The 25,776-nt window shown below is 39.0% G+C and overlaps 1 protein-coding gene across 1 annotated transcript in view; it reads right to left on the reverse strand.

The window, feature by feature from the left end:
* Window positions 1–25,776, reverse strand: part of EPB41L4A (erythrocyte membrane protein band 4.1 like 4A) — a 181,443-nt gene that overhangs the window by 68,397 nt on the left and 87,270 nt on the right. The window contains exons 3-6 of the mRNA XM_075272249.1: window positions 24,401–24,452; window positions 21,467–21,545; window positions 18,666–18,763; window positions 11,735–11,855 (exon numbers count right to left, since the gene is read on the reverse strand). Of these exons, the coding sequence (XP_075128350.1) occupies window positions 11,735–11,855; window positions 18,666–18,763; window positions 21,467–21,545; window positions 24,401–24,452 (350 nt within the window). The remainder of the gene's footprint in view (window positions 1–11,734; window positions 11,856–18,665; window positions 18,764–21,466; window positions 21,546–24,400; window positions 24,453–25,776) is intronic.

Consider the following 25,776-nt stretch of genomic DNA (forward strand, 5'->3'; position numbering starts at 1 on the left):
TTACATGCAGGGGTGAACCTGCCCCTTTCGCCGCCCGAGGCGAATGACAGAAAGCCGCCCCACTCCCCGGGAGGAGGGGGTGTGGCGGAGGGGGTGGGGATTAGCAAAGGGGGCTTGGCTTAGCACCGTTCGCAGGCAGAGAGCAGGCACGGAGACGACCTGCTCTCTGCCTGAGCAGGAGGGGAGGCTGCTGGAGCGGCGCTGCTCCAGTGGCCTCCCCAATCCACCGCTTGGTGCTAAGCCAGTCCAGGACAGCTTGTCCTGGACTGGCTTAGTTAAGCAAAAATGCCGCCCTCCCTGGGGCCCTGACATAGCGCCGCCTGAAGCGGTCGCTTCAGGTCGCCTCATGGGAGGTGCGGAGCTGCTTACATGCATTATAATATTTAATACATATTCAGTTTTATATACATAAAATAAATAGAATCCAAAATATGTAGTTACTTTCCTTTATTAAGTTGCACATGTTATACTGTACATGTTCACCCCCTTATCTAATGTGTATGCCCCCCCATACCCTGTATTATACTCTATGCCCACTGGATATACTCTATGCACTGATGACTTATTCCAATGACTGTTATACCTTTCCTACTAGTAATAATCTACAAAGTAAATAACAGGACATGTAATATTTAGGTGGAGGATCTACTGTGTGTTCATAGTGGAAAAGCCTGGGAGCTATGCAACAGTCTATTTTTGCAAATTCTCATTCAAAATGCAGATACACAGCTTCCTGTCGTCTTTCATATGTGAGCGCTTTCCATCATAGCCTTTAATACTTCTCTCAAGTTAAAAAAAAAAAAAAAAAAAAAGTATTATGTGTATCAAGTGCAGCAAATTACAAAAAGGTGCATGCCAAAATCTCACTTATTTTAGAATCACAACCACATTTGTAGGTGAGTTAACCCCAACCACATGCATCTGAATCCCTAGCCATGGCCGTACCCATATACAAGCAAGGAACTTCCACTACTGATTGAAGTTTTACAGCAGTTAACCCGAATGAGATAGGAGCCCTTAGGGAAGGAGTATATTTGTAGATATCCCTGACATTTACATAAGTAGCAGCAGTCACAGGTCACAGTAAGTACACTCCTTATCTTGCTCATCAGAGACTTTCACAATCGTTTAATTGACAACTTAATTAGTGACTTGGAACCAAGAATAATGAAATGATCGACTACAGAGACACAAGGACACTGAAAGCACAACCCAAAATAGCATTGAAAAGTAGGGAGGTGGTCTTACAAAGAAGATGGCCAGTATGAATAATATTTGGTGGACGTGAAAAATCAGTCACCAGAAATCTAGTCGGAATTAAGAAATGGTCTCTTCAAAGAGCTGCTCTTTCAGAGAGGTTTTACTGTGCGAGTTAGGACTGTGGAGTCACGAGTCGGAACCAATTTTTGAATGGAGCTGGAGTAGGAAAAAAAAAAGTTACCTACTCCGACTTCAAAATAAAATATTTAAATAGTTTTAATTGTATTATACAATTATTAATATGTATTATTCATTCACTGCATGTCAGCCATTCATGAAGGAGTCAGAGTCAGGCTGTGGAAAAGTAAAGGAGACATAGCTAGTGGTTTGGCCTATTGACTCCACAGCCATGGTATATATATGGGTGTTATAACATAATAATGCCTTTCCATATACAAAAATATAAAATATCCTTCTACTGGTTTATTTTTTTGCAAACTGGAGCCGGCACTTCTTATGACGATAGAAGCTTCTTCACCTTTTTACAGGACACCATTCCAAACTTATGTAAAGTGTGTCACACAATGCTTACATGGACATCTGTGATCTCACTATTATGAAGCATACAAACCACCTCCACTGCCATGTTTGTTGCGCCAGAACTAATAGACGTTGTGATGAGCAGACATGTTGACTCCGATATTTTGCCTGGACGTCCATCTCTTGGCTTTTGAATGGACGGATGGATTTTATTTCATATTCTTTCAACTGTTCTGGCACTTCCATGATGCAGTTTGGCAATTTTCTTGCCGAAGAGACCGCTATCAATGAACTGAATGATGCGGTTTCTCTCTTCTTGGGAAATCTTCTTCATGGTCGATCCCCGATTTCAACCTTATTATTCAAGACTACCATTAACGAGTCTTGGATTATGGCAAAAATACACTAGTATGATTCTCAAGCTGTTTGAGATCACCTTCTATGAACAAGTAAGTACAAGGCAGTACCATATGAACAATGCAAAATGCATCATTCCAAGAGCGTCAAGTCAGGTATCAATGTAAATGTTTTATGGTGTGGAAATCCTTTAGAACATGTACCACGTCTACAATGAACAAGAATATACGTCTAGAATTGTAATTGAGTTGTGCAGCACACTACAGCTGCTATGACTGAATCTGAAGTAGTCTGTTCATGGATGAAAACCTGCTGATATGGTAAAAATAACCATAATACCTGATAAACTATGAAACTTACCGAAGCTTATGCATATATGAATCTACAATTGAGAATATGACTATAAAATAAATAATCCATACCTTAGGAGAAACAAGTTACATGAAAAATAGATAAAGCTACACATGTGCAGATGCAGCGCATAAAACATTTTTTATTTTCTCTTAATATTTTATTTGTATTTTTTTAAAGGTTATCATAAGAATTGAAAATACATTTTATTAAAATAATGATTTACTTGCCAAGCCTTTATCAGCTCAGTTGTAGAAAACACTAGACAATATATTATTCTATTTACAGCAAAATGTGTGGATGTCTGGACATATTAGGAAGCTAAATGGAAACGTGTTGTAATCTCCATGTGCCACATTCCAGAGAAATGAGAGATCAATCCAAACACATTGTAGACTCCTGCTTATTGCATCTTGTGAGCATTGCTTCTCTTGTCCAGTCTTCTGTACTATATTACCTCTCCATGTAAAGTGCTACAGAATATGACGGTGCTATACAAATAACTAGACATATGAATACATGACTAATTCAGCCACAGACATTACATGGAAGGGGAGAAATAAATGGTAAAACCCACCGGGTCTCCAGATTATATTGTTATTCCACAAAATGGTGTCAGATGCGTCTTCCAGTCATACAATCCTACTAATGTACATAAGGCTTTTAAGGCTACATTCACATCTGCGTCAGAGACAGACACAAAGAATTCCTGGAACTCTGATTCATTCATCCATCAATATCAGCGAGAAAAAAATGGATACCCAACAAAGTATAGTCAATGGGGACCCTCAGGACCTGTTATTAGACAAATCAGTCTTTATTGTTTAATCCTATGACAGACCAGAATAATGGATTAACCATGTGAATGCATCCCCAAAACAGAGTCCTAGACACCCTATATGGCAGCTAATGCTCTGTAATCTGAAATATTTAGGCTTACAGAGGTACACCATGGGAGGCTATGACCATCCTGGTTTGGCTTTGAACAATGTGAAGGTTGCATAAAGCTTTATTTAATATGCTATCAAAACAAGCATGCTAATGTGAAACATTTAGCCAAAAAAATTTCAAGCCAATAATGTTGGCTATGCATACAGTATTTATCAAATGCTTTCCCCAAACTTTACTATTTATGGCTTAGAATTTAGATAGTCCATCTATATTTGGTCAGTAGCTCTTGGACTCCTGGAACCCCGCGAATGATCAGCAGAATGAAGGAGCGATGGTAATCCAGCCACATCCCTTTCATAGCTGCGCCTGGTCAAGGCTGTGTCTGGTCAGTAAATAGAGCTAGAAACCCAATGTTCCTAATATTCTGCCAATTGCGGAGGGCCAGGGAGTTGGATCTACAGATATACCATCAATTTATAAAGTCCAAAAACAAAGTGATGTAAATGATATTGGTGGGATCTACTGACTGTTTATGTCAATGCATGTGGCTAAATTGTTCCCTAAGAACATCTCTACTGGGTTGTCTTAGAAGTGTCAGGCAAAGGCTCCTTCTCTATTTTAATTAAATTTGAGTTTAGAAGGGCAATGTGTGGTTATTCCACTACCAATGGCACTCATGGGTGATACTGGCACCCCAGGGAGCAAATGGAGTGTAAGATTCATTGCTCACCAATCACTCGTCTGACTTCACATCAGACTATACAACAGAAAAGGAGCAGGGAACAGAGCAGACAGATCACTACTATATCTCTTAACATTATACTGTGTGGGGGGTACTGAGGTGGACATTATGCTGTGTGGGACATGAAGGGGGCATTATAGTGTGTGTTGGTGGAAAAGTGGACTTTATACAGCATTTTGGGGCAATAAGGAGACCATTATATGTGTATGAGGCCATCCATTATACTATGTGTAGGGATACTAAGGGGGTTATTATACTGTGTACTGTGGGGGGGGGGCACTAAGGGGAATTATACTGTGTGAAGGCATAATTGGCCATTATACTGTGAGAAGGGCATTATACTGTGCGGGGGCATAAGAATGCATTATACTGTGACATAAGGGGGCACAGCATAAAAATGAGTAACAGCGTGACCTGTAACCAGAGGGAGTGATGAGATAAAAATAAATAAAATAAGATTTTGCCCTCCTTTGATGGAACAATGCTCAGCTCCCTAATGACCCAGATCAACAGCTGCTGAGGTTTAGAGGGAACACTACCTCTAAACCCCCACAGATCATTGTTTGAAGACACCACAGTGCTCAGGTGAGTTCTGTAGTCTCTTCCTTGAGTACCAAGAAGTTCTGTACATTGTGTAAGGGCTGTGCTCCGTTTTATTCACATGAATGAGCCTACACTGCAAATAGGCAATGGACAAATTAAAATGATGTCACTGGCCTGTGAAGCATAAGCAGCTGATCTGTGGAGGTCCCATGTGTCAGATCCCCCAAGATCAGACACTGATAACCATCCTAAAGGATATTTTTATAATATTTAACATTTGGAAAAACTGAACTGATAGAAAAGCTACATTTGCCGAATTGTAAAAACCCTGCATAACTGATTTTTATTTTTGTTAAAATGTTTCACTCTTCTCCTGACCTCTATATTGTCAGTACTGGGATGAATGAAACTCAGCCACATTTTCTGAGCACACAGCAAAACTAAACTACAAGGACACCTTCATATCCTATACCATTAAGCATAAGAACAAAATGTCAGTATTCCATGCACTTTATTAAGAAGTCCTTTTTTTTACCTCTGAAAACTATACCATCCATAAATCAACATTGCCCTACTAAGAAATGTTAGTGTAGCCTGCTTATGCTCAGACAGAAGGCTTGATGTAGGAGTAGGTCAGATCCGGGATCAGAAAATAAGTTCTTTAATAGTGTATAACAATACACTTTGTTTTCCATGAGAAGGTGAACTGTGAATGTCAGTGAAATGGATCCTTTAGTATGCAGAGTGTTAGCCATAAGGCACACCCTGCGCTGCCGGAGGTCCTGCAAATCACATTACAATATGTAATACAACAAGCAGATGAAAGTGAAAATCTCAATTGCTTAAGAATGTGCACAAAAATGTCATTTATTTTTAAATTACTTATTTTACTATATTTGATGAAAACATTAATACATGAACACATAAATAGGTTTTTTTTCTTTCATTGCTTGTCTTAAAAAGAAAAAAAAAATACAAAAACTACAATAACATGTATGCAATAAATCTCCAACAACGATGCAAAAAAGTTATAGAATAATCACCATGGCAGCTTATCAACTCAAGCAAGCTTTCACATGGTACTGGTACCGTACTTCCGGATGTGACCTCCGAGGAATCTTATACATGTAGTTTGTAAAGGTCGCACAGAACATACAAGATGTTCTCACTCTGCGGTTTAAGTTACCATCACCTTGGGTTTAGAATCTAGCATTATAGGGGGAGTTTACTATTCCATCTAAACCTTGAAACTTGCGAAGATGGGCTTAGAGGATGCTCAAATGGCCTTATTTGCACCAAAGATGCATTATTGTCATTCTTCATTTGCTTTCTTTTATAGATACTATACCATAGATTTCTTGCATAAATTCCAGAGAAGAATACTGAGTCACATGGGGGTACCATATTAGTACCACCTAGCAATACAAAGGGTGTCTTATTAAAAAGATTTTCCCACCCATACAAGAGATACAACATCACGTGGTGGAGTCTGACCTTCAAAACCCAACACTTCTGAGAATAAAGGAGCTGCAGTGCTAGTAACGTGCAGTGCAGAGAAGACAAGAACATGGCAGTGCAGAAGAAACGCTGAAAGATGGGTCCAAGAGGTCAAATTCCCGGAGCGTTATGCTATAACATAAGCTAGAAAAAAGAAAAAAGAATACTGAGCTAAAACTATGGTATCTCGCCCCACTTAGCTAGATCCGTCAATCAGTGCTACTTAAATTCTGAAAAAAATAGGCTTCACATTAAAAAAAAAGTGATATATTTATTGCCATGTCAATATACACCTAACTACTTGTGTTCTATTCCGTACACTTCTGTATAGGTGTGCGCATAAAACTTTGCTGTCTGTATGAGGCCTTAAGTCCACAAATGGCATGATAGTCAGCTGAACGCACCAATTTTGTCATGTTTGGCCAACTATTACGTGTATTAGGAGTTCACAACTTTCCCCCAGGGAAAGGTATCAATGTAGATAATATTTGGACACTTGAGGTATGATCACATGGTGGAATATAGAGAGGAATTTGAGACAGTCTTCCACCTGAAGATCCTCTCCGAATTCTGAGTCTTGAGTTTCTGTGCGTGTGATCCGCCTCATATACAAAGGGGCTAATCCACTGTGAGGCCTCGTGCAGTGGTTTTAAGGCAACATGATGGGGCAAAATACTTCTATTTTCGGTATGTTGAAAAAAAGTGTCCACCAAAACCAATGGGAAGTAGATTAGGGCTGGTTTTTGGAGACTCTCTTAAATTCCACCGAACATACCCTTAGATTTCACCTGCCTCATCCTCTCACTCATTGCATGTGCACGGCTCAGCCAAGCCAAGTGTACATATGTATCTCCTGCTTCAGTAATTTCCTATTGATGCTGACCAATTTTATGTAATTTCTTTCCATTTAGTTACATTGCAGTTACCAACATTCAGACGTTTCCTGGAAACAGATGGTGGTTGAGCATTACTGGGCTTTCAGATATATGACCTGCTTAGTTATAACTAAGTAATGGTCACCTTAGCTCCCACAATGCACTGCTCCCTGTTTAGAATTCATCTTGACATGAATGGAGGAGAAAATATCATGTAATTTGCAAAAGTATATGTCCAGACCAAGTAATGATTTGCAAAGTTTCTACAAATAACACAAATATTAACTATGGCATTTACTTCTTAACCTCAACTGAATTGAAAGCAATGGCAGGGATTATCATATGTTGTTACATTTTGGCATCAAGTTAAAAATCATTTTGTAAAAACTAAAACGTTACACATTTACACACACACAGTCCAGTCATATTAATGTGACCACCGCCTCCTTTTGACGTCAACGTTAAATAACCAATCGCAGAAGGCACGTGTCATCAGCCATCTGGGTGCACTCATCATTGTGGAAGGCATGATACATCAACACAAGTATGCATCTATCCTTGCGGACCATGTTCACCCCTACATGCGAATTGTTTTTCCTCAGGAGGATGGCATCTACCAGCAGGACAATGTTACGTGTCATAAAGCTCGCAGTGTACGTGCGTGGTTCGAGGAGCACCAGGATGAGTACTTCCTTGGTCAGCAAATTCCCCGGACTTGAACCCAATCAAGAAACTGTGGGACCACCTCGATCGGGTTGTTTGCGCCATGGATGCAATGGAGTCAGCATAGCTCAACATCCAAGTGAACATCATCAGAACTTCCCCTCTCTTCCTGCACGTCTCACAGCAGTCAGCTCTGCTAAAGGTGGTTATTCTGGATTTTGACAGATGGTCTCATGAATGTGACCGTGTGTGTTTTTGCTTTGTGTACAATATAAGCAAAAAAAACCCAAATAATAATGAAATACATTTTAAGACATAACCAATCTATACAATCTACATAGCCATTATTATTAGATTTCAGAACTTCCCCTCTCTTCCTGCACGTCTCACAGCGGTCCGCCCTGCCAAAGGTGGTTATTCTGGATTTTGACAGATGGTCTCATGAATGTGACCGTGTGTGTGTGTGTGTGCGCGGGTATATATATATATATATATATATATATATATATATATATATATATATATATATATATATATAGGGTTTTTGCATTGTGTACAATATAAGCAAAAAAAACAAGTGTTTTCGGACTATAAGACACACTTTTTTTCCCCCCAAATTTCGGAGGAAAATGAGGGTGCGTCTTATAGTCTGAATGTGGGTGGAGAAGTGGGTTTGCAGCATGGCCGCGCTACTGCCCCGCTGGTTTTCTTCAGCGGCAGGAGCGTGACAATCTGCAGGCCCCGGCAGCTAAGACACTCCCCGGCATCCGCCGGTCTATTAGAGCAGATGCCGGAGACTGTCTTAGCTGCCGGGGCCTGCAGATTGCCACGCTCCTGCCGCTGAAGAAAACCAGCGGTGGCAGTAGCGCGGCCATGCTGCAAATCCGCTCCTCCTCCACAGGTCCTGGCAGTTAGTTAGCCCCGGGGCCGGTACCATACCTTTAGTGATGCAGGCCGGCTCCTGCACGGCGAGGCCGCAGGAGCCGACCTGTTCCGATGACAGCCGGGAGCCTAATGAAGGCTCCCAGGCCTGTCATAGATATATATTACTATCGCGGCTGGTCTATGACCCTCCGCGATAGTAATGTATAGAATCTCCCATAGACGGCAATACACTTGTATTGCCGTCTATAGGACTTGCAATCAAATGATTGCAGGTTCAAGCCCCCTAGGCGGGGGATAATAAAATAGTAAAAAAAAAAAAAACCACTTAAAAAAATATAATAAAAAATAAAATAAATAAAAGTTCACCTCCTTTCCCTAGAAAAGTATAACATTACTGTGAAACATACACATTAGGTATCCCTGTGTCTGAAAATGCCCTGTCTACTAATATTTTTATGTACAGTGAACGTCAAAATCAAAAGTGCTAAACCGCCGGGTTTTTCTCTCTGTTTTGCCTCTGAATTAAATAAAAGGTGATCTAAGCAATAAACATTTCCCAAAATGGTATATCTAAAAAGTACACCTGGCCCCACAAAAAAAACGCCCTATACATCCCCGTACAGCTGCAGGGTCACCTGTCAATGTGGCCTTGCAGCTGTTCCAAAACTACAACTCCCATATATTAAATATTTTACCATTTTTTGCCTGAAAATTTTTTTCCCTATTTTTCTCCTCTAAAACCTGGGTGCGTCTTATAGTCCAGTGCGTCTTATAGTCCGAAAAATACGGTAATGATGAAATACATTTTAAGACATAACCAATCTATACAATCTACATAGCCGTTATTATTAGATTTCACTACTTCGTCCTATTTGTATATATTTTTGAATACAAACCTTCTCCCTCTCCCAAGAATTCTCTTCTGTATTTATCAATGTTTGTCTGGTTGCACCGGTTTTACCATTAACATGCCAAAAGAAATACAATTCACAAGCCCCTCAGGCACAACATGCAAATCTCAGAATGTTTCTATATGGTAAGAACAGTGCGTGGTCACAACCTGCACAAAAAGCGCAGAAAAAAACGAATAAAAACCCTGAAACAAAACAGAATGTCTCGTGCTCATAGTAGTGATATGCTCTATTCCAAGGTGAAGGCACATGAAAGACAGAGGTGAAGCTGAGGTGAGCACATAGCTACAGGCAGTAATGGATACTGTGTCAGCCTTCCAACTCTCCGTGTGTAGACGTCTAACAATGATGGCGAGTAGTCGGCATTACTGCAGCCTACAGCCAGCCATACCAGCAAAGAATGGAAACCCGTGTAACCAACCAGACAATAAAGAGTGGGGTCATGTTTAAGTTCTCTGCATAGTACCTGGTCAGGAACAGAGGTGTACAAATAAAAAGTCAATGGGTACAATCCATAGGCCATCAATTACTATAAGCAGGTAACCATAAACAGTAAATATGCACCTAATTCTGTACATTAAAGGGAGTCTGTAAGGTCCAAAATGCCTCCTCAACAGAGCAGGCCCTATAGTATGAGCAGAAATTTTGTAGACACAAACTGATCAAACAATGCAGAGATAATTATCTGTTTCATCAATATGCAAATGAGCCAGCAAGTGCAGCGGGGGTGGTCCACACTTGTTAGACTTAACTACAGGCAGCTGCAAGTCCTTCAGCTCTCTTCTGGAATTTCAGCCCAACGTCACCACTGTGGCTATGAATGACAAAATATTAAGCCTCTGCCTGTGTCCTTGCAATGCTCTGTAGCCACAAAGATATCTTTCTGCTCCTATTGAAGGCCCCTACACAGCCAGTTGGTTTGGGAAACATTTTGGGCCTGAACAATATTTCCAGAGTAAAGCAAAGAGAGACTGATGGGAGCCAAGGAGTAAAAGAAAAAAACTACACAGAGTAGCACTGCCCTAATCTAGTGATAACTGAGGGCCTGCACCTCCAGATCCCCAATGATAATTTATATCAATTCAAATGTCAAAGTTCAAAAATAGCATTTTTTCAGCTTTTGTTATCCATTTTTTTTTACCCAATATAATCCAGGTGTAGAATTTTATGACTTTTTAGTTCAGCCGTTTTAGTTGGGAATAAATAACATTAAAAACAAATTGTGCAAACTTTACATACATATCACAATATATGATTTGCTTCTATAGAAAAAAAAAAAAATAGTTTCTGCAGACTTACATTTGCTGGTTTGATAATAATGGTTCTTCACATGAACCAGGGCAACATGAGGTTTAGAAGCCATTCCTTGTATGTCCTTGTTAACCTGACCACCTGCTCTGTCCACATTTCCCTGTGGGAAAGCAGCTTTTTTTGTTGGAGATTTTGTTGCGTTTCTTTGAACCAAAGCCAGGAATGACTACAAGAGGAATGGGAGGTATACATAGGAAGTTCTTATACTTCTCCCTTCTGCTCAATCCACTCTTGGCTTTGGCATAAAAAAACGCAACAAAATCTACAACAAAAAAAGCTTGGCAACGTGGGGACTTAGTCTTAAACTTTTAGCAGAATTCATGACGAGTAATACTAGACGTAACCTTGAAAAATGAACTATGCCACAATTTTACTAATGTTGGGTGCTTATTATACACCCAGAGATTTTGTTAAAAAATAAGAAAAGAATTCAAACAAATTATAAAATTTATAAATTATCTAGCTTGTTCTGAATGCAAATGTTTATAGATACGGCCCACAATAATGTTCTATTGCTCACAAGACCATATAAGCAACACCTGTTACGGGTGACAAGTAATTCTATTAAATTCCAAACCGCAACAGGTGACAAAAGTTTTCTTTGTTCAGCCATTACATCTAGCAGGTTTGGGGGCAATAACCTTTGCTCCTAATAAAAATCTGTCAACACATTAACACGGTTTATACACATTCTTGTCAGAGGCCCATAAATCTAAAAAAGTCAATTTGTGAGAGCTGTTATATGGGCTACATTCAGGTCAGGGTGCCAAGGTTACACAGAAGTCATCAATTGTCAACAAAGAAGAAACCTCCTTGAAGACTATGACACAGAAGGAGCCATTATAAAAAAAAAATCCATGTACTGTACTACAACTCAACTGATAATAGAAAGTTTGGGACAACTTTTAATAAAAGTCAGCACTTTTCGTTTTTACAGTAAGCTTATTTGACACCTAATCCTTACTTACATTAGTGTTTTATGTGTACGTTCAATAGCTTCTTCCAGCTCTTCCTTCTGGTCAGGCACAAAGCGGTATTCTGATACATAACCAGCAAGGTTCTTATATGGATCATAGTCACCGAGCTCCGCTGCAAAGAAAAAGCGAACTGAAATTACTTTTACATAACCATACAATATACCAAAATTGTCCTATTAACTTCATATTGGATCTCTGGTGTACAATATGAATTCTGGAATTATAACATACTAGAAGCCATATCCAAAAGAAATTAAGCAAGCAAAGTATGTCGTGTGGGGTCAAATATATAATGTCACAGTTATGGAAACTTGAACCCCTGCAAGCAGGGCCGGTTTTAGGCAAAATGGGGCCCTGGGCGAGTTTTCGAGTGGGGCCCTAAATGCTAAGATACCGTTCCCTCATCTCTGTTCGGTCAATTATCTAAGAATAACATCCACCAGTATCAAAACTTCCCACTCCAGTATCCAAGACTTCTCCAGAGTTGCACCTTTTCTGGAATGCTCTATCCCAGACAATCAGATCAACTGATAACTTCTATAGCTTTAAGCACATCCTAAAACACATCTCTTCAGACAGGCCAATCATTTTCTAATCTAAAACCTTCTACAATTATGGTCCCTAAGGCTAAGGCCCCACTGGGAGGAAACGCTAAAGTGCTGGGGGGGGGGGGGGGGGAACCGCGGCGTGAACGCATTGCGGTTCTTCCCGCAGCGCTTTCAACAGAAAGTTCACAGAGTTTTCACGGACTTTCTGTTACAATTATATCTATGGTAAAGCTGTCGGCGTTTCCGTAGATATAATTGACATGCTGCGGTTTTCAAAACCACAATGGTTTTGGAAATCGCAACGTGTCCGCACTGTGATTTTTTTTTCCGCAAAGTGGGCATGGGATTCGCATGAATCCCATCCACTTTGCAAGTACTGTAAAACGCTGCGATTTTTACCACAGTGTTTCCGGCCAGTTGGGCCCCGGCCTAAAACTAACCCTCCTCTGTTTACACCCCACTCCTTTGCCCCACAGGACGTGATGCCTTTATTGGACTTTAACCCTATATGAAGAACTTTGGATGGGTTCATAACAGGAAACTGACTGGTGACTGGCTGACACAGCTTTATTTTTTATAATTATAGTAAACCTTTTTATTAATTATTATAAATAAATAAATAAATATGGATGGTCTACTGTATAAGCAATGCTACCTATGTTGCTTCTTCTACCTCATGTGACACCCCCTCTACCTCATAGATTGTAAGCTCTTGTGAGAATGACCCTCACCCCTAATGTGTGAATTAAGTTATTACTCTGTAAGGTCTCATTTTGTCTGTAGTTGAAATCATATATAAATAATAATAATAATAATAATAATAAATAATACATTTTATTTATATAGCGCCAACATATTCCACAGCGCTGTACAATGGAAATCTTCAATTTGTAAAGTGCTGCGCAATATGTTGCTGCAATATAAATAAAATGTATTATTATTATTATTATTGCTATTATTACTAATAAAAGAAATGGCTGGATTTAAATAGAAGAGCTCAGAACGAGAGAGAAGAAACTCTCAGTAATGGACCCTGAACAACACAGAAGTATATCAGTAACAATAGAATTACAGTGTAACTTCCAATAGGACCCAGGAGACCAGCACTGGAATGGAGAGTAACAGTTCCAACCATATTAACTGTGTCAGTTAACCAATTAATAATTAATAGGATTCATTGTTAATACAAATATATGTTGCAAAGTAACATAACAAAGTACCAACACTTTGTACTATAAAACCAACGATATTGGCATGCTGAATAAAATCCTGATAGTATACGGAGCCATTACAATATCCTCCAGATAGGTGTATATACAGTGGTTCCTGGATGTTCACATACCACCTACTTAGAATTCTGCATGTGGAAGCAAGGAGTTGTCAATGAGGCTGCAGGTACACCAATATACGTCATATTTTTGTAAGAGATATCATTATTAATAATTTTAAATAAATTAGACATTATGCAAAAGTAACTATGACATCTACATAATGATTGGATTAAACATTCCTGAAGCCTACAAATAGGACATGTGAAGAAGACTCAAACCAATGGGAGCTTTTCCTCTGGGAAATCAGCCCTAAAACCTATTTCGAGGAAAGATAGAGCTAAGCACTTTTTAATGCATTTGTAAATGTTAGCTTGCTAGGACATACAATAGCTAAGCTTATCATTACTTTCTAGAAGGACATTAATAAGAAATATATTAATAGAAGACGGTGCCATGTGTGTTCTTATATCTTAGGCAATCTTGAGGATTGACATTTTAGCATATGTTTGGCAGGGAAGGACTTGAAGGTTGTTTGTGTGCGATAAAAACTCAACTTCAAAGTTCTATTTATTATAAGAAAGGCTTTTTCAATTGAAGGGAGTCAACGGCAGAACATTATTATACTGGAGCCTCTCCGGTAAAGGAGAAAAGCAAAACTTTCCAGCGTGCCGAATCTTCTCCTGAAGGGGCCTTCTCGCAAGAAAGCCAAATAAGCTTTTCTGAGGAAAGGACACAAAAATAAAGATAAACAAGAAAAAGCGTTTAATCCTCCTCTTCTCAAAATAGCCGATTATTTGTGTGCGCTGGATTTTTTCCTACATCCACTTCTTGGATCCAGGCTCTTTCAACCCAACTGTGTTTTCAGTTCCTTCAGCCTATAGAAATCTGTCATTATTTGTTATCTGATGCAGGACTGTGCTAACCTCATTGACATTCCTCACATTCAGCTCTCTTCATCCATCCGGCAACACTATAATGGCGTAAGAACGGATTAGGATGGGTATTATAAATTTAACCGCTACCCAAAAATGGGACTAAAGAAAGACCCCCTTTGTCGGTAACATTTGGAAAAAAATCAAGCTGAATATATAATGGTTTTATATTTATCAACAGAGTGTAAATGTGAAAATGTGCAGTAACCCATTAACAAACGTCGCCTAAGGCATCTATTGTAGTCTCATTTATGAAAACAAGTATAACAGGACTGGCTCATTTGCATTGATTAGCAATTGGCAAAAAATGCCCAAAAGGTTGATATATATCATATGGAACACAGACAGCAAATAAAACGGAGCAAAAGAGCATTCAGGTTTATTCTTATGAAGAATACAGTTCTAAAGTCTTCTAAATTAAACATCACGGTATTAACTTCATGCTTTGACAAAATCTAACACGATAGAAGCAACTGTGTCCCTGAAGAAGCCCTCCCAAAATACTAATATTTCATGGTCGGTCCTAGTTTGGGCTTATCCACACGGCAGTGAATAATGTCCGTTTTTGCAATGTCCATCGCATGGATGTTTTGAGAGCACATAGAGTGGAATGTGTCTATTCACATGGCTGTTTTTTTGACAGTCAGTTTTTCGCGGCCATCAAAAAAACTGAGTCTATCTTTGTCTGTCTAATTCATGGGTTCTAGAATGGCCATCTGATGGCAGTTTTAAAAAATGGCCATTACATGGCCACTGCTATGTGAATATGTCCCATCCATGGACTTGCACGGACGGACTTGGCTATTTTTCACAGATGATGTTCCATAAAAAATGGAACAACTATGTGAACATAGCTTACGTCTCTCTATTCATGCCTAGGAGACACACATTGAGGCTGTCATAGGAACAGATATGGAAAATGACTTCTGATATACAAATTGGAGAGGCTCATTGCGGGTCGTTGCCACTGTTAAGCGCATTTATTTTACTGCTATACGCCATAGGTGTTTTCACCCATTTTATTTTTTACTTTTAGGTCGGGGACCCCACATAGCGTGAATGCTGTGATTTAACTGTAGTGTTTTACAGCACCTGTAAAGTGGATGGGATTTTGGTTAATCCCATCTACATATTGCAGAAAAAAAATTGCAGCGGTAATTCTGTAATTTCAAAAAATGTCACAATTTTGTAAATCATATCATATTAATTATACCCACGGAAATGCTGCCATTTTTCATATAGGTATAATAGCAGCAGAAAGTCTGTGAAAAGCGCTACATAAAAAAACGAGTTTCCACTGCAATCTCTTCTGCAGCACTTCTTAGTTGCAGCACGCTATGTGGGGCCTTAGCCTCACATTATCAAAACAAAGAATATATTGTACTTTCTGGTTTTAATAACCTGTTATTACAGGTTTTGTACAGAATTATGGCCTTAGTGGCTGCTAACAGCATTCAAAGATATGTACAGCAGCAGCTACATAGATATAGTTTGTGGACATGCCTCAAGGTGCCAGAATCCTGACTTTGGTGAAGGTCCCATGTTGCAGAAAAGCAGATTTTTTTTGTTCCAGATTTTGCTGTTTTTTTGGGGGGTTTTAGCCAAAGACAGGAGTGGATGGAGAAGAAGGTAGAAGTATAACTGATTCCTTATATTTTCCATTCCTTTTGCAACCACCCTTTGTCTTTGGCTTGAAAAGAAACCCAACAAAATCAGCAATAAATAAGCTGCTGTTCCACACCATGGGTAATTCACCTGAATGTGAAAAAAAAAAATTATTTCAGGCCATGTTCATTTGTATCATTGAGTAACTCAGCTAAGATATATATATATATATATATATATATATATATATATATATATATATATATACACACACAATTGTACTTTTGCATGTACAATGTACAATTTGTGGTTACTATAATGACGGCTTTATTTCCAGATTGTGGGGCAGTAAATTACTACCTTGGACTTCATTTCTGATTTTCTCTTTCTGGGAAGGCTTTTGTCTGCTTCATGTCAAGTGTAACCGGGTAATTATTGTCCAGAGTTCCCCTTCTAACTTACCATAGTAAACAATTCACAAATTCACATTATGTCTTCCAAACATAGCAGTGATCATCCAGACTAGCATATAATACACTAGTGTTGGAGAATAGGCTCCATCATAGTTAAATACGGTGCAGTCTCTCGAAAAGACCATCTCTAAGTAGAGCACCCTCTAAGGCCTCGTTCACATCTGCGTCGGTAATCTGTTTGGGGGAGTCCGCATGGGGGGGGACCCCCCCCCCTCCCCCGAATGGACTACTGAACATATTTGCAAGCGGAGTGCAGTTAAAGCATATGGAACCCATAGACTATAATGGTGTCTGCATGCTTGCCACGAGATCTCTGCAGGGAACATGCGGACAGGAAAGTACTTCACAATCTACTTTCCTGTCCGCATGTTCCGTGCGGAGATCTCGCGGCAAGCATGCAGACACCATTATAGTCTATGGGTTCCGTATGCTTTAACTGGCAAACAGCTTGCAAACGCGTTTGGGAGTCCGTTCGGGGAGTGCCCATGTGGAGTCCCTGAACGGTTTACCAAACGCAGATGTGAACAAAGGGAAAAATACCACTTTTAAATGTAATTTTCGGTGATTTCATTGGATACATAGTCATAAAACATGTCACAGGAATAGGATGACGTCACTTCCTATAAATACTATATAATGTTTTATGAAAATATCAACCTTCACAGATTTATTTAAAGGTGCGCAAATACAATAAGAACAACATTTCATGGTCTGTGCTATTTCACAAAATTCCTGAGGCTCACTTTGCTTAATGTAAAAGTACTACTTTTCACTCAAATTAACAAGATTAACACCAACAAAAGCTTCACCAAATGGTGGACAATTCATCCATAAGTCAGGGCTGTGGGGTCAGAGTTAGAGTGGTGTTGAAATCGGGGCTAATTTTGGATTGAGTCAGATTCCGGTAAATGTTTCCAACTCCAGCTTCAAAATAAAATGATTTTCACTAATAATGATATTATGAATTTATTGGTACTTTGTAATAAATTAGACGCATAGTTTGTTACATATTTACCATCTTAGGAATTCAATTAATAGCTTTTTAATGAATTAGAGGAAATTACTGCTTCTGAATGACCATGGCTGTCAGCCATTTGTGAAAGAGTCAGAGTTGGTGATTTGATCTACCAACGCCACAGCCCTGGGATTGTTGTGGGTTTCCAAAGCATTGCAAAAGCCTGTAACATAAATGGACAAGCTGCAGGTATAAAACCTAAACTACAGGTCAATTTATGCCGCAGATGATTTCTGAAGAATGTAGATGAGATTTTATAAAGCTTTGCTGATACTGTAATATGCTGCAGTTTTTACACATAATTCCACACCAGAATATCTGCATTTTATCTGCTATGCATGAACATTCTCCAGGCAAAAATGGACTAGAAAATTTATATTGGCTGGGGACAGTGGATAAAAAAACCAACTCCCTTTTCCCAGCATTCTGGCGCCCCTTCCAGCGTGGTCCGTTATTGTCCGTTACTACACGGTCTCAGTATACGGCACATGATGTCACTACCTGTGAGGTGTCGGGGGTCTCTTCCTGAGGTTGCTGACCGGCTACAGCGGTTATGTGATTGCTGAGGCCAATCAGTAGTGGAAGAGACCAGGGACATCACAGCCGCCGAGCCAGGAGGATCCGACCATGCTTGGAGGACACCAGAGAACCAGGGATGGGTGATTTTTTTTTAACCCCCCCCCCCCCCAACCCATTTTAAAAATAATTGTTTTGCCTGGACAACCTCTTTAAGGTTCTCAACCTTAATGCCAATAGTCAAAATGTCAAATCTCTGCTTTAACCCGGCTGACCTAGGCTTCTGCTGATGGTATACACATCTACCATTTGGCATGAACAAAGTATAGGTAAGATTTCTAATGCCATACAATCAGTAGATGTATATACAACTTCAATAACCAGAGGGATATCAGTAACTGTAAAATATGGACTTTTAATAGTTGAGCTTCTATTCTCATTATTAAATGATTGCTGAACTATGTATTTTACTTACTATCTTTACAAATGTAAGTACTTTACTTTGATTGAAGGTAATAGAATGTCAAAGACACCCAGCAGCCCAATTTATATTCATACTTACATTGTATGGCATAGGCCCCAAGCTGAGCAGCAATATTGAAAGGACAAGGCAATCGACCTTGCAAAACATCCTGTTTGACTTGCAAAAAGAATTGATACCTAAAATAACATAAAATTGAAATGTATAGCAGATGAGGATTTTTTCCCTTACATAATAATCTTTTATCAAAAGTATAATACACAGAAATCACGTCCATAAATAATAATCATACAGACATAATTGCCAGACAAATTAGTCTCGCATCCAAGTTATTTGGTAGCTGTAACTAAGCAACAATTCTAAAGACCTTGTCAAACATTAAGATAATTGACCTCAGAGTTCTCTGAGGATAAAACGGGATTGAAATAAAGTCTCTCTACGTAATAAGTCTGTTTAGCAATGTATTCATATATATCATATTTATATTCAGCTTAAAGGGGACTTGTCACCAAGAAACCGCAGTGCGATCCGTAGGCTTCGTGTTATGGAGCAGGAGCTGAGCAGATTCACATATAGTTTTGTGGGAGAAGATTTAGTAGAACTTTGTCAATTATTTATTAATATCTCTGCTCTTTCTATGCAGAGAAGTGAAATAGTCCTATAAGTGATTGTCAGCTATCTCTGTATGTACAGTCATAGAGGGGAGGCTGTCCGGCACTAATAGGACTGATCCACTTCCTGGACTTTAAAGCAAATACACAACAGAGATTTTAATGAATTAAAGATGAGTATACTGAAACTTTCACCACAAATCTATATATTAATCTGCTCTTGCTCTATAGAATGCTCCCTACAGACTGCCCTCCATTGTTCTGGTGACCGGTTCCCTTTAAAGGGGACCGCTCACCACCGCCACAAACTCCAGTTTTCAGGATAGGTATTACTCAACTGATTCCAGCACAGTTGGAATTTCCTTCTAGCTCCCACCGTTCCTGAGCAATCTATGCAATAAGTTGTAGTGCCTGACAATGTATTGTCAGGGGGGCAGTGTCAAGCAATGGGTGTGATTCTGAGCTCTAATCAGGGGTGGACAGTGTCAGAGCTCAGAATCACACCCCTTACTTGCCTGACACCGCCCACAGTATAGAGCCTACATAGTATATGAGGCACCAAAAATAACAACGGATAAGGCTTGGGAATAGTAGGGTATAAAGAAAAATATTTTAGCTATGCCCAAATCAGTGAAGTAGTACCTATTAAATGATGCAAAGAGCTAGAGTTGGCAGAGATGGTTAAAGGCGACTAGATTTTCACTGTGTGTGGCATCCCATTTGGAATAATGCTACAAAGTATGCTATATTTAGTAAGGTAAGGCATTCAGTTAGTTCAGCATGTTGATAAGATAGCATAGATTGGACACATCCAAGTATGGCTCAAGAGTTAGGCCCTCTGCATATGACGATTCTACGTTATCATCAATATTTAAAAAAAATCTTAAAAATTCTGCATTACTCATATTAGTCACTAAGCAAAATTCTATGCTTAGATTTCCTGTTCTGTAGGTTATTTTTTTTTCAGCAGCCACTTCACTTACCAGCGCAATGATGATCACAGCTATCACGTATATGTAGATAAGCTGTAAAATCATCTATTGTGCCTGATGGATTCCGTGTCTTATCTACTACGCCCTATGCACAGCATGCCTAGAAAACTCTCCCACAGTCAATATGGCCTGCTCAGACTATTTGCTGACAGACGATTTTAGGCTTAGTGGTCACATCTGGAACTTCAGGAATTTTCGATTTTTAATATAAATAACCAAAAATATTACCAAAAATTCTTAAATATATATCTTTAACATAACAACTTATTTTAAAGGGGCTTTCCTTGGGATAGGTCATCAAAATCAAATAAGTGGGCGTCCGACACCCAAGAACCCTGCCAATCAGCTGTTCTCAGCAGCCACTATGCAGAGAACAATGTTAGAGGCCGATAGCTTTGTGTATTATCTCATGACACATTCCCTTTAAGAAAATGTGAGGGGAAATGCTCAATAGTCTGTATAAAACCTGAAGGAAAGCCTCAATTATGTTTTGTGCAGTAATAAACATACCTTTCCTTACTGGGAGAGGGCTGTGTGGATTTACTATGTTGTCTTGGGCTTTATTTTGGCAGTAAAGAATAGGTGCAGTGTTCTAGGGGGATTTCTCCAACCCAAAATTGTGAATTCAAACAGAGAAAATAAATTACAAGAAAATGCAGATGTTTCTCTTTTTTTTTTTTTTTGGAGCCAATTCTTTCTTTGTCTAAGCAAGCTTGTAATATGTTTTACCTGGAAGCTCAATCATTGGTGGCTTATAAAGACACAAGAACAAATGACTCTCTCTACTTGAGACAAAACATATTTAATAGAACCTTTCAATAATACAAATCAGTCAGATATAGACTCTATTGTGAGTGTACCGGCAGTGCACAGCAATGCGCAGGTTCAGATCTAACATAATAATATGTTTAGAAGGTTTAGAGTGACTGATGTCTATAATGCTTTATCAGTGGCGAACCACCTGTAAAATCAATTTGACAGAAATGAATGGGCTAAGCAGCTAAAGTCTTTCTATGGCAGCACACAGATGCCATTTGTACCCAAAGTATCATTATTGTTATGTTTTTCCAAAATATTGTTAAGGTTTTCAGTAGTATGGACTGTATAAATAAGTTGTATATACTGCAAATAGACATCTATGCAGTGCTCTAATTCTGAGCAATGATATTAATTCATGTTATATACCCCCATATTTTTGTACGTATTAAAGCAGGAAAACTGTACTGTGTAGCAAGTATATGGAAAGCATACTGTCATCAATGTAAATGGTATACTATACCTGGTTATCTCTTCCTTCAGTTTACATGGATCTTCCGCATAGAATTTAACCCCAAAATATAGAGTATAGGGAGGGCCAGCTATAAAATAGCAAACAGTAAAATAAATGTGACAAAGATAGATAGATAGATACATTTTATATAATATTTTCAATGTTCAATACTATTCCTAGTAGTAACGATATACAATAAACACTCATACTCTAAGGGTATGTTTACACAGAGTTTTTTTTCCCAAAAACCACGTCAAAAAAGTCAAATTTTTCTGCCTCCCATTAGTTTCAATGCGTTTTTCAAGGTGGAATCCGCCTGAAGATAGGTCATGTTGCCTTTTGTTTTTCCTCTAGCTGAAAAAAATCAGAAAACTGCTACTGACTCCCACTGAAATGAATTTTGTCTTGTTAGACCTACAACAGACAATATCATGATGCCCAATTTGAAGATAAGTTGCTTAAAGGGATTCTACCATTAAACTACCTTTTTTTCTAATGAACACGTCGGAATAGCCTTAAGAAAGGCTATTCGTCTCCTACCTTTAGACGTGGTCTCCGCCGCGCCGTTCTGTAGAAATACCGGTTTTAACCGGTATGCAAATGAGCTCTCCGCAACAATGAGGGCGGGCCCCAGCGCTGAAATACCGATGAGCGCGTCCCCATTGCTGCGCAGAGCTCTTTCCTGCGCTGCCTCCTTCTTCTGCAGCAACTCCACCTCTTCTGGCTTCTCTTGCTCTTGTAGTTCGATACAGGAGCATAGAGAAGCCACCCCAAAATGACCGTCGGCCAGCTCCTGTATTGAACTGCATGAGCGGCTACCCCAAAATGGCCGCCGGCCATTTTTAGGTAGCCGCTCTTGCAGTTCAATACAGGAGCTGGCCTCACTATGCTCCTGTATAGAACTACAAGAGCAAGAGAAGCCAGAAGAGGCGGAGTTGCTGCAGAACAAGGAGGCGGCGCAGGAAAGAGCTCTCGGGCAGCATTAAAACCGGTATTTCTACGGAACGGCGCAGCGGAGACCAAGTCTAAAGGTAGGAGACGAATAGCCTTTCTTAAGGCTATTCTGACGTGGTAATTAGAAAAAAAAAAGTAGTTTAATGGTAGAATCCCTTTAAACCAATAATGTGTTCCCTTCTGTCAAACTGGAAATGTATTATGCTTTTAACTCTTAACTTATAATGGGTTGCACTGTATTGCTATGTTATTCCAAAATCAGCATTACTCTTGCCTATGGATGGTCTGGTAGTACAGCCTAGCCCTATGTGCTCAAATACAGTTCAGCTAAATATCAGGCACAGCTCATGGACTGAAATTGAACAATTTTTGGAAGAAATACCCCTTCTAATCCCGTAAAACCCTATACTGTTATGTCTGTGTGCACAGTTAATAACAATGAATTCACTCTGGTGTTCATTTCCAATATTTTTAGAACAGGTCCTATTCAGATCCTTTGGAAAGGACACAAGGACTTGGAAGATTAGGAACACAGTCTGCTTAGAATCACTCGGTTATGTGCATGAACCTGAAAGGGGCATTCACACAGAGTAACACAGCGCTGATTCTGGCACGATAACTCGCGTAAGAATCAGCGCTGCAAAACAGAATCCCATTGACTTCAATGGGTTCTGTTTAACATACAGTACGTAACACATTGAAATCAATGGGTTAAAAAGCCTCCCATTGATTTCAATGTGTTACGCGCATTAAAAGGAACCCATTGAAGTCAATGGGATTCTGTTTTGCAGTGCTGATTCTTACACAAGTTATCGTGCCAGAATCAGTTACTCCATGTGAATACCCCCTGACTGTTAGCGTTCAGCCTAGTAGAGATGAGTGAGTATATTCAATCGAATACCTCCGCCGGTGGGAGGGACATCAAATTTTTACTGCCCTTCTCACCCTCCCTGGCGCTTTTTTACACCAAGAACTATATGACGGAGGTATTCAATTGAATATACTTGCTCATCTCTAATAACTAGCAGTCCATGTGGTAACCCATTCTCATGTGCCAATAATATTTACAAGAAATAATGGAATAGTACAAAGGGACATGTAAAGACATAAAAACCAGACCTAGAAAAAGTGGTGTTGGATATTGTTGTTTTAAAGGGGTTTTACCACCAGAGCAACATAATTGCTTTCCACGGGATATGGAATAAATTGCAAACCAGGAAGGATCTTATCAATGACCCCTTTGGCTATGAGAACCAGGGTGTTTTCCTCCATAGTCTGAATGATTAGAAAAGTGCACTCCAGTTCCATTCGTTTCAATGGGACAGTCAAATATATCCAGTCACTGGATAAACTGCTATGGTTGATAAACCATATATGTGGAGGAAATTATACAGGAGGATACAAATCTGATTCCAAACCTTTGCAGTATATTAATAGGGTGAATCTAGATCCGACTTCTCTTCAAATCACATTGTGTATACTTCCATTATGTCTAGTGACTATTTTACTCAAGGCAAAATCTACACAACACAATCCATATGTATATATACAGTGATAAACCCTACTCATTATTCTGCTCAAGACAAAATCTACTGCCATAATACCTACTCATTATTCTACCGCAGGCAACATTTCCAAATCACAAACTGTATTGCCATAGTATCTACTCATTATTCTACTGAAAGCTAAATCTTCGACTTACAATATCTATTCATTATGGCAAAAACAAATTCAGTGGAAAAAAAAAATTAATGAGATCCAAATGTATGTAAGTCAACAGATATCAACTTGATGTAACAAGCATCTCTAAACTGTCAGACGCTACATCTATATTTTGTTATTTCAGGATCTCATTACATAAAATGTGTTATTGTGTGCATTGCTAATCCTGTAAAACACCTTATTCTGATAGATAATCTAGTTAATCCATGGCATTTCTCATACATACTTGTAGCCGATCTGGAAAGCACGTTCATACAATGTACTTACTGCTTATCAAATCTTTGTGTTCTGATATCGTCTTTGCTGGATCCAGCCAGTACTGGGTGAAATAAGAGAAGTGATATATTAATATGATTATAAAATAAGAACTAGGGCAAAGATCATAATGCAATATGTTCATGCTATTTCATATTTTAATGGTAAAATTTTAGTAAAATAATATTTGTTAGTTATCAGTGGTATATGACTTAATGTATCATGTGTCACATTTCTGTCCTTCATCAGACATTGGACTACTTGCACTCCTATAGCTCCAGCAATCCAATGTCTGATGAAGGTTCAATCACATAGTAATTTTTGGATTGCCAATAAACTGGAGATTTGTCTCGCTCTTGAGTCTGAGCGTCAGAATTACTTATAATATTTAAATATTAAGTAAACTCATTTCTGAGAACCAGCGCTCTCTCTTTAGCCAAATGCCATATCTCTAATCTCTAGTATCTATTGACTCCTATCCACAAGTACCATAATGCACCAATAGATAAACCCAGGTAGAATACAAAGGGTGCAAGGCTGTAGTGAAGTATATTTCATTCTATTAATGCGGCAACAGGTTATACCTGCCTCGGGTTTACCAACACTATTCATTGACCAAAAATTTTAAACATGGCTGACTTCTTTCCAAAAAATGGTTTGTCATTGGTCGGCAAAAATAATACAATGTCAAATGTCACCCAGCAAATGATCCTTTTTGGCTAAAATCGGCCATTTTGAACAACCATAGACTAGTTTGTATAGACACCTTTAGATCCATAATAAATAATTATTCCTTCTTTATCTACAGTAGGCAGTCATCACTGTGATTGTTCCATATCGTATACTCAATGCTCGGTGTAAACGTATCTTATCAATGTCTAAGCATAATCCTGTGTTCATTTTCTACATTGCACTGGAAAAATGAAATGCGGACACATTTTCTGTGAGATGATATTTATACATCAGACCCTAAATGTTTTGTATGTTCAAGTTGTGAAAGCTCATTTTTTCCTTTTTGTGTCAAGAGCATAGACAGCTATTGAAGTACAGTCCTAATGACGCATAAATCTATACCACTGAGAGAGGAGATATGAAAAAGGCACAACTGAGGCCTAATGCTGAAGTTAATTACAATAATAATAGCAATCTATCATAGAGGCACACAAAGTCACAAAGAGTTACTTTAACTTAAAGAGACACTCCACTAAAGCATTTTAGTCCCCCCTTATTAGAAGCTGAGCCTGTATGTAGTGCAATGTTACTGAAGAACTTACTGACAGATTTATTATGTACTTATGTGCTCCCCTCAGGAGCACATAACAGTGTTTTCTGTATGGAGGAGGTCATGCCCACAATGCAAGTCTATGGGAATCAGTTGGCAGCTCTAA

The sequence above is a fragment of the Leptodactylus fuscus genome, chromosome 1 (assembly GCF_031893055.1).
Source record: "Leptodactylus fuscus isolate aLepFus1 chromosome 1, aLepFus1.hap2, whole genome shotgun sequence".
NCBI classification, from domain to species: Eukaryota; Metazoa; Chordata; class Amphibia; order Anura; family Leptodactylidae; genus Leptodactylus; species Leptodactylus fuscus.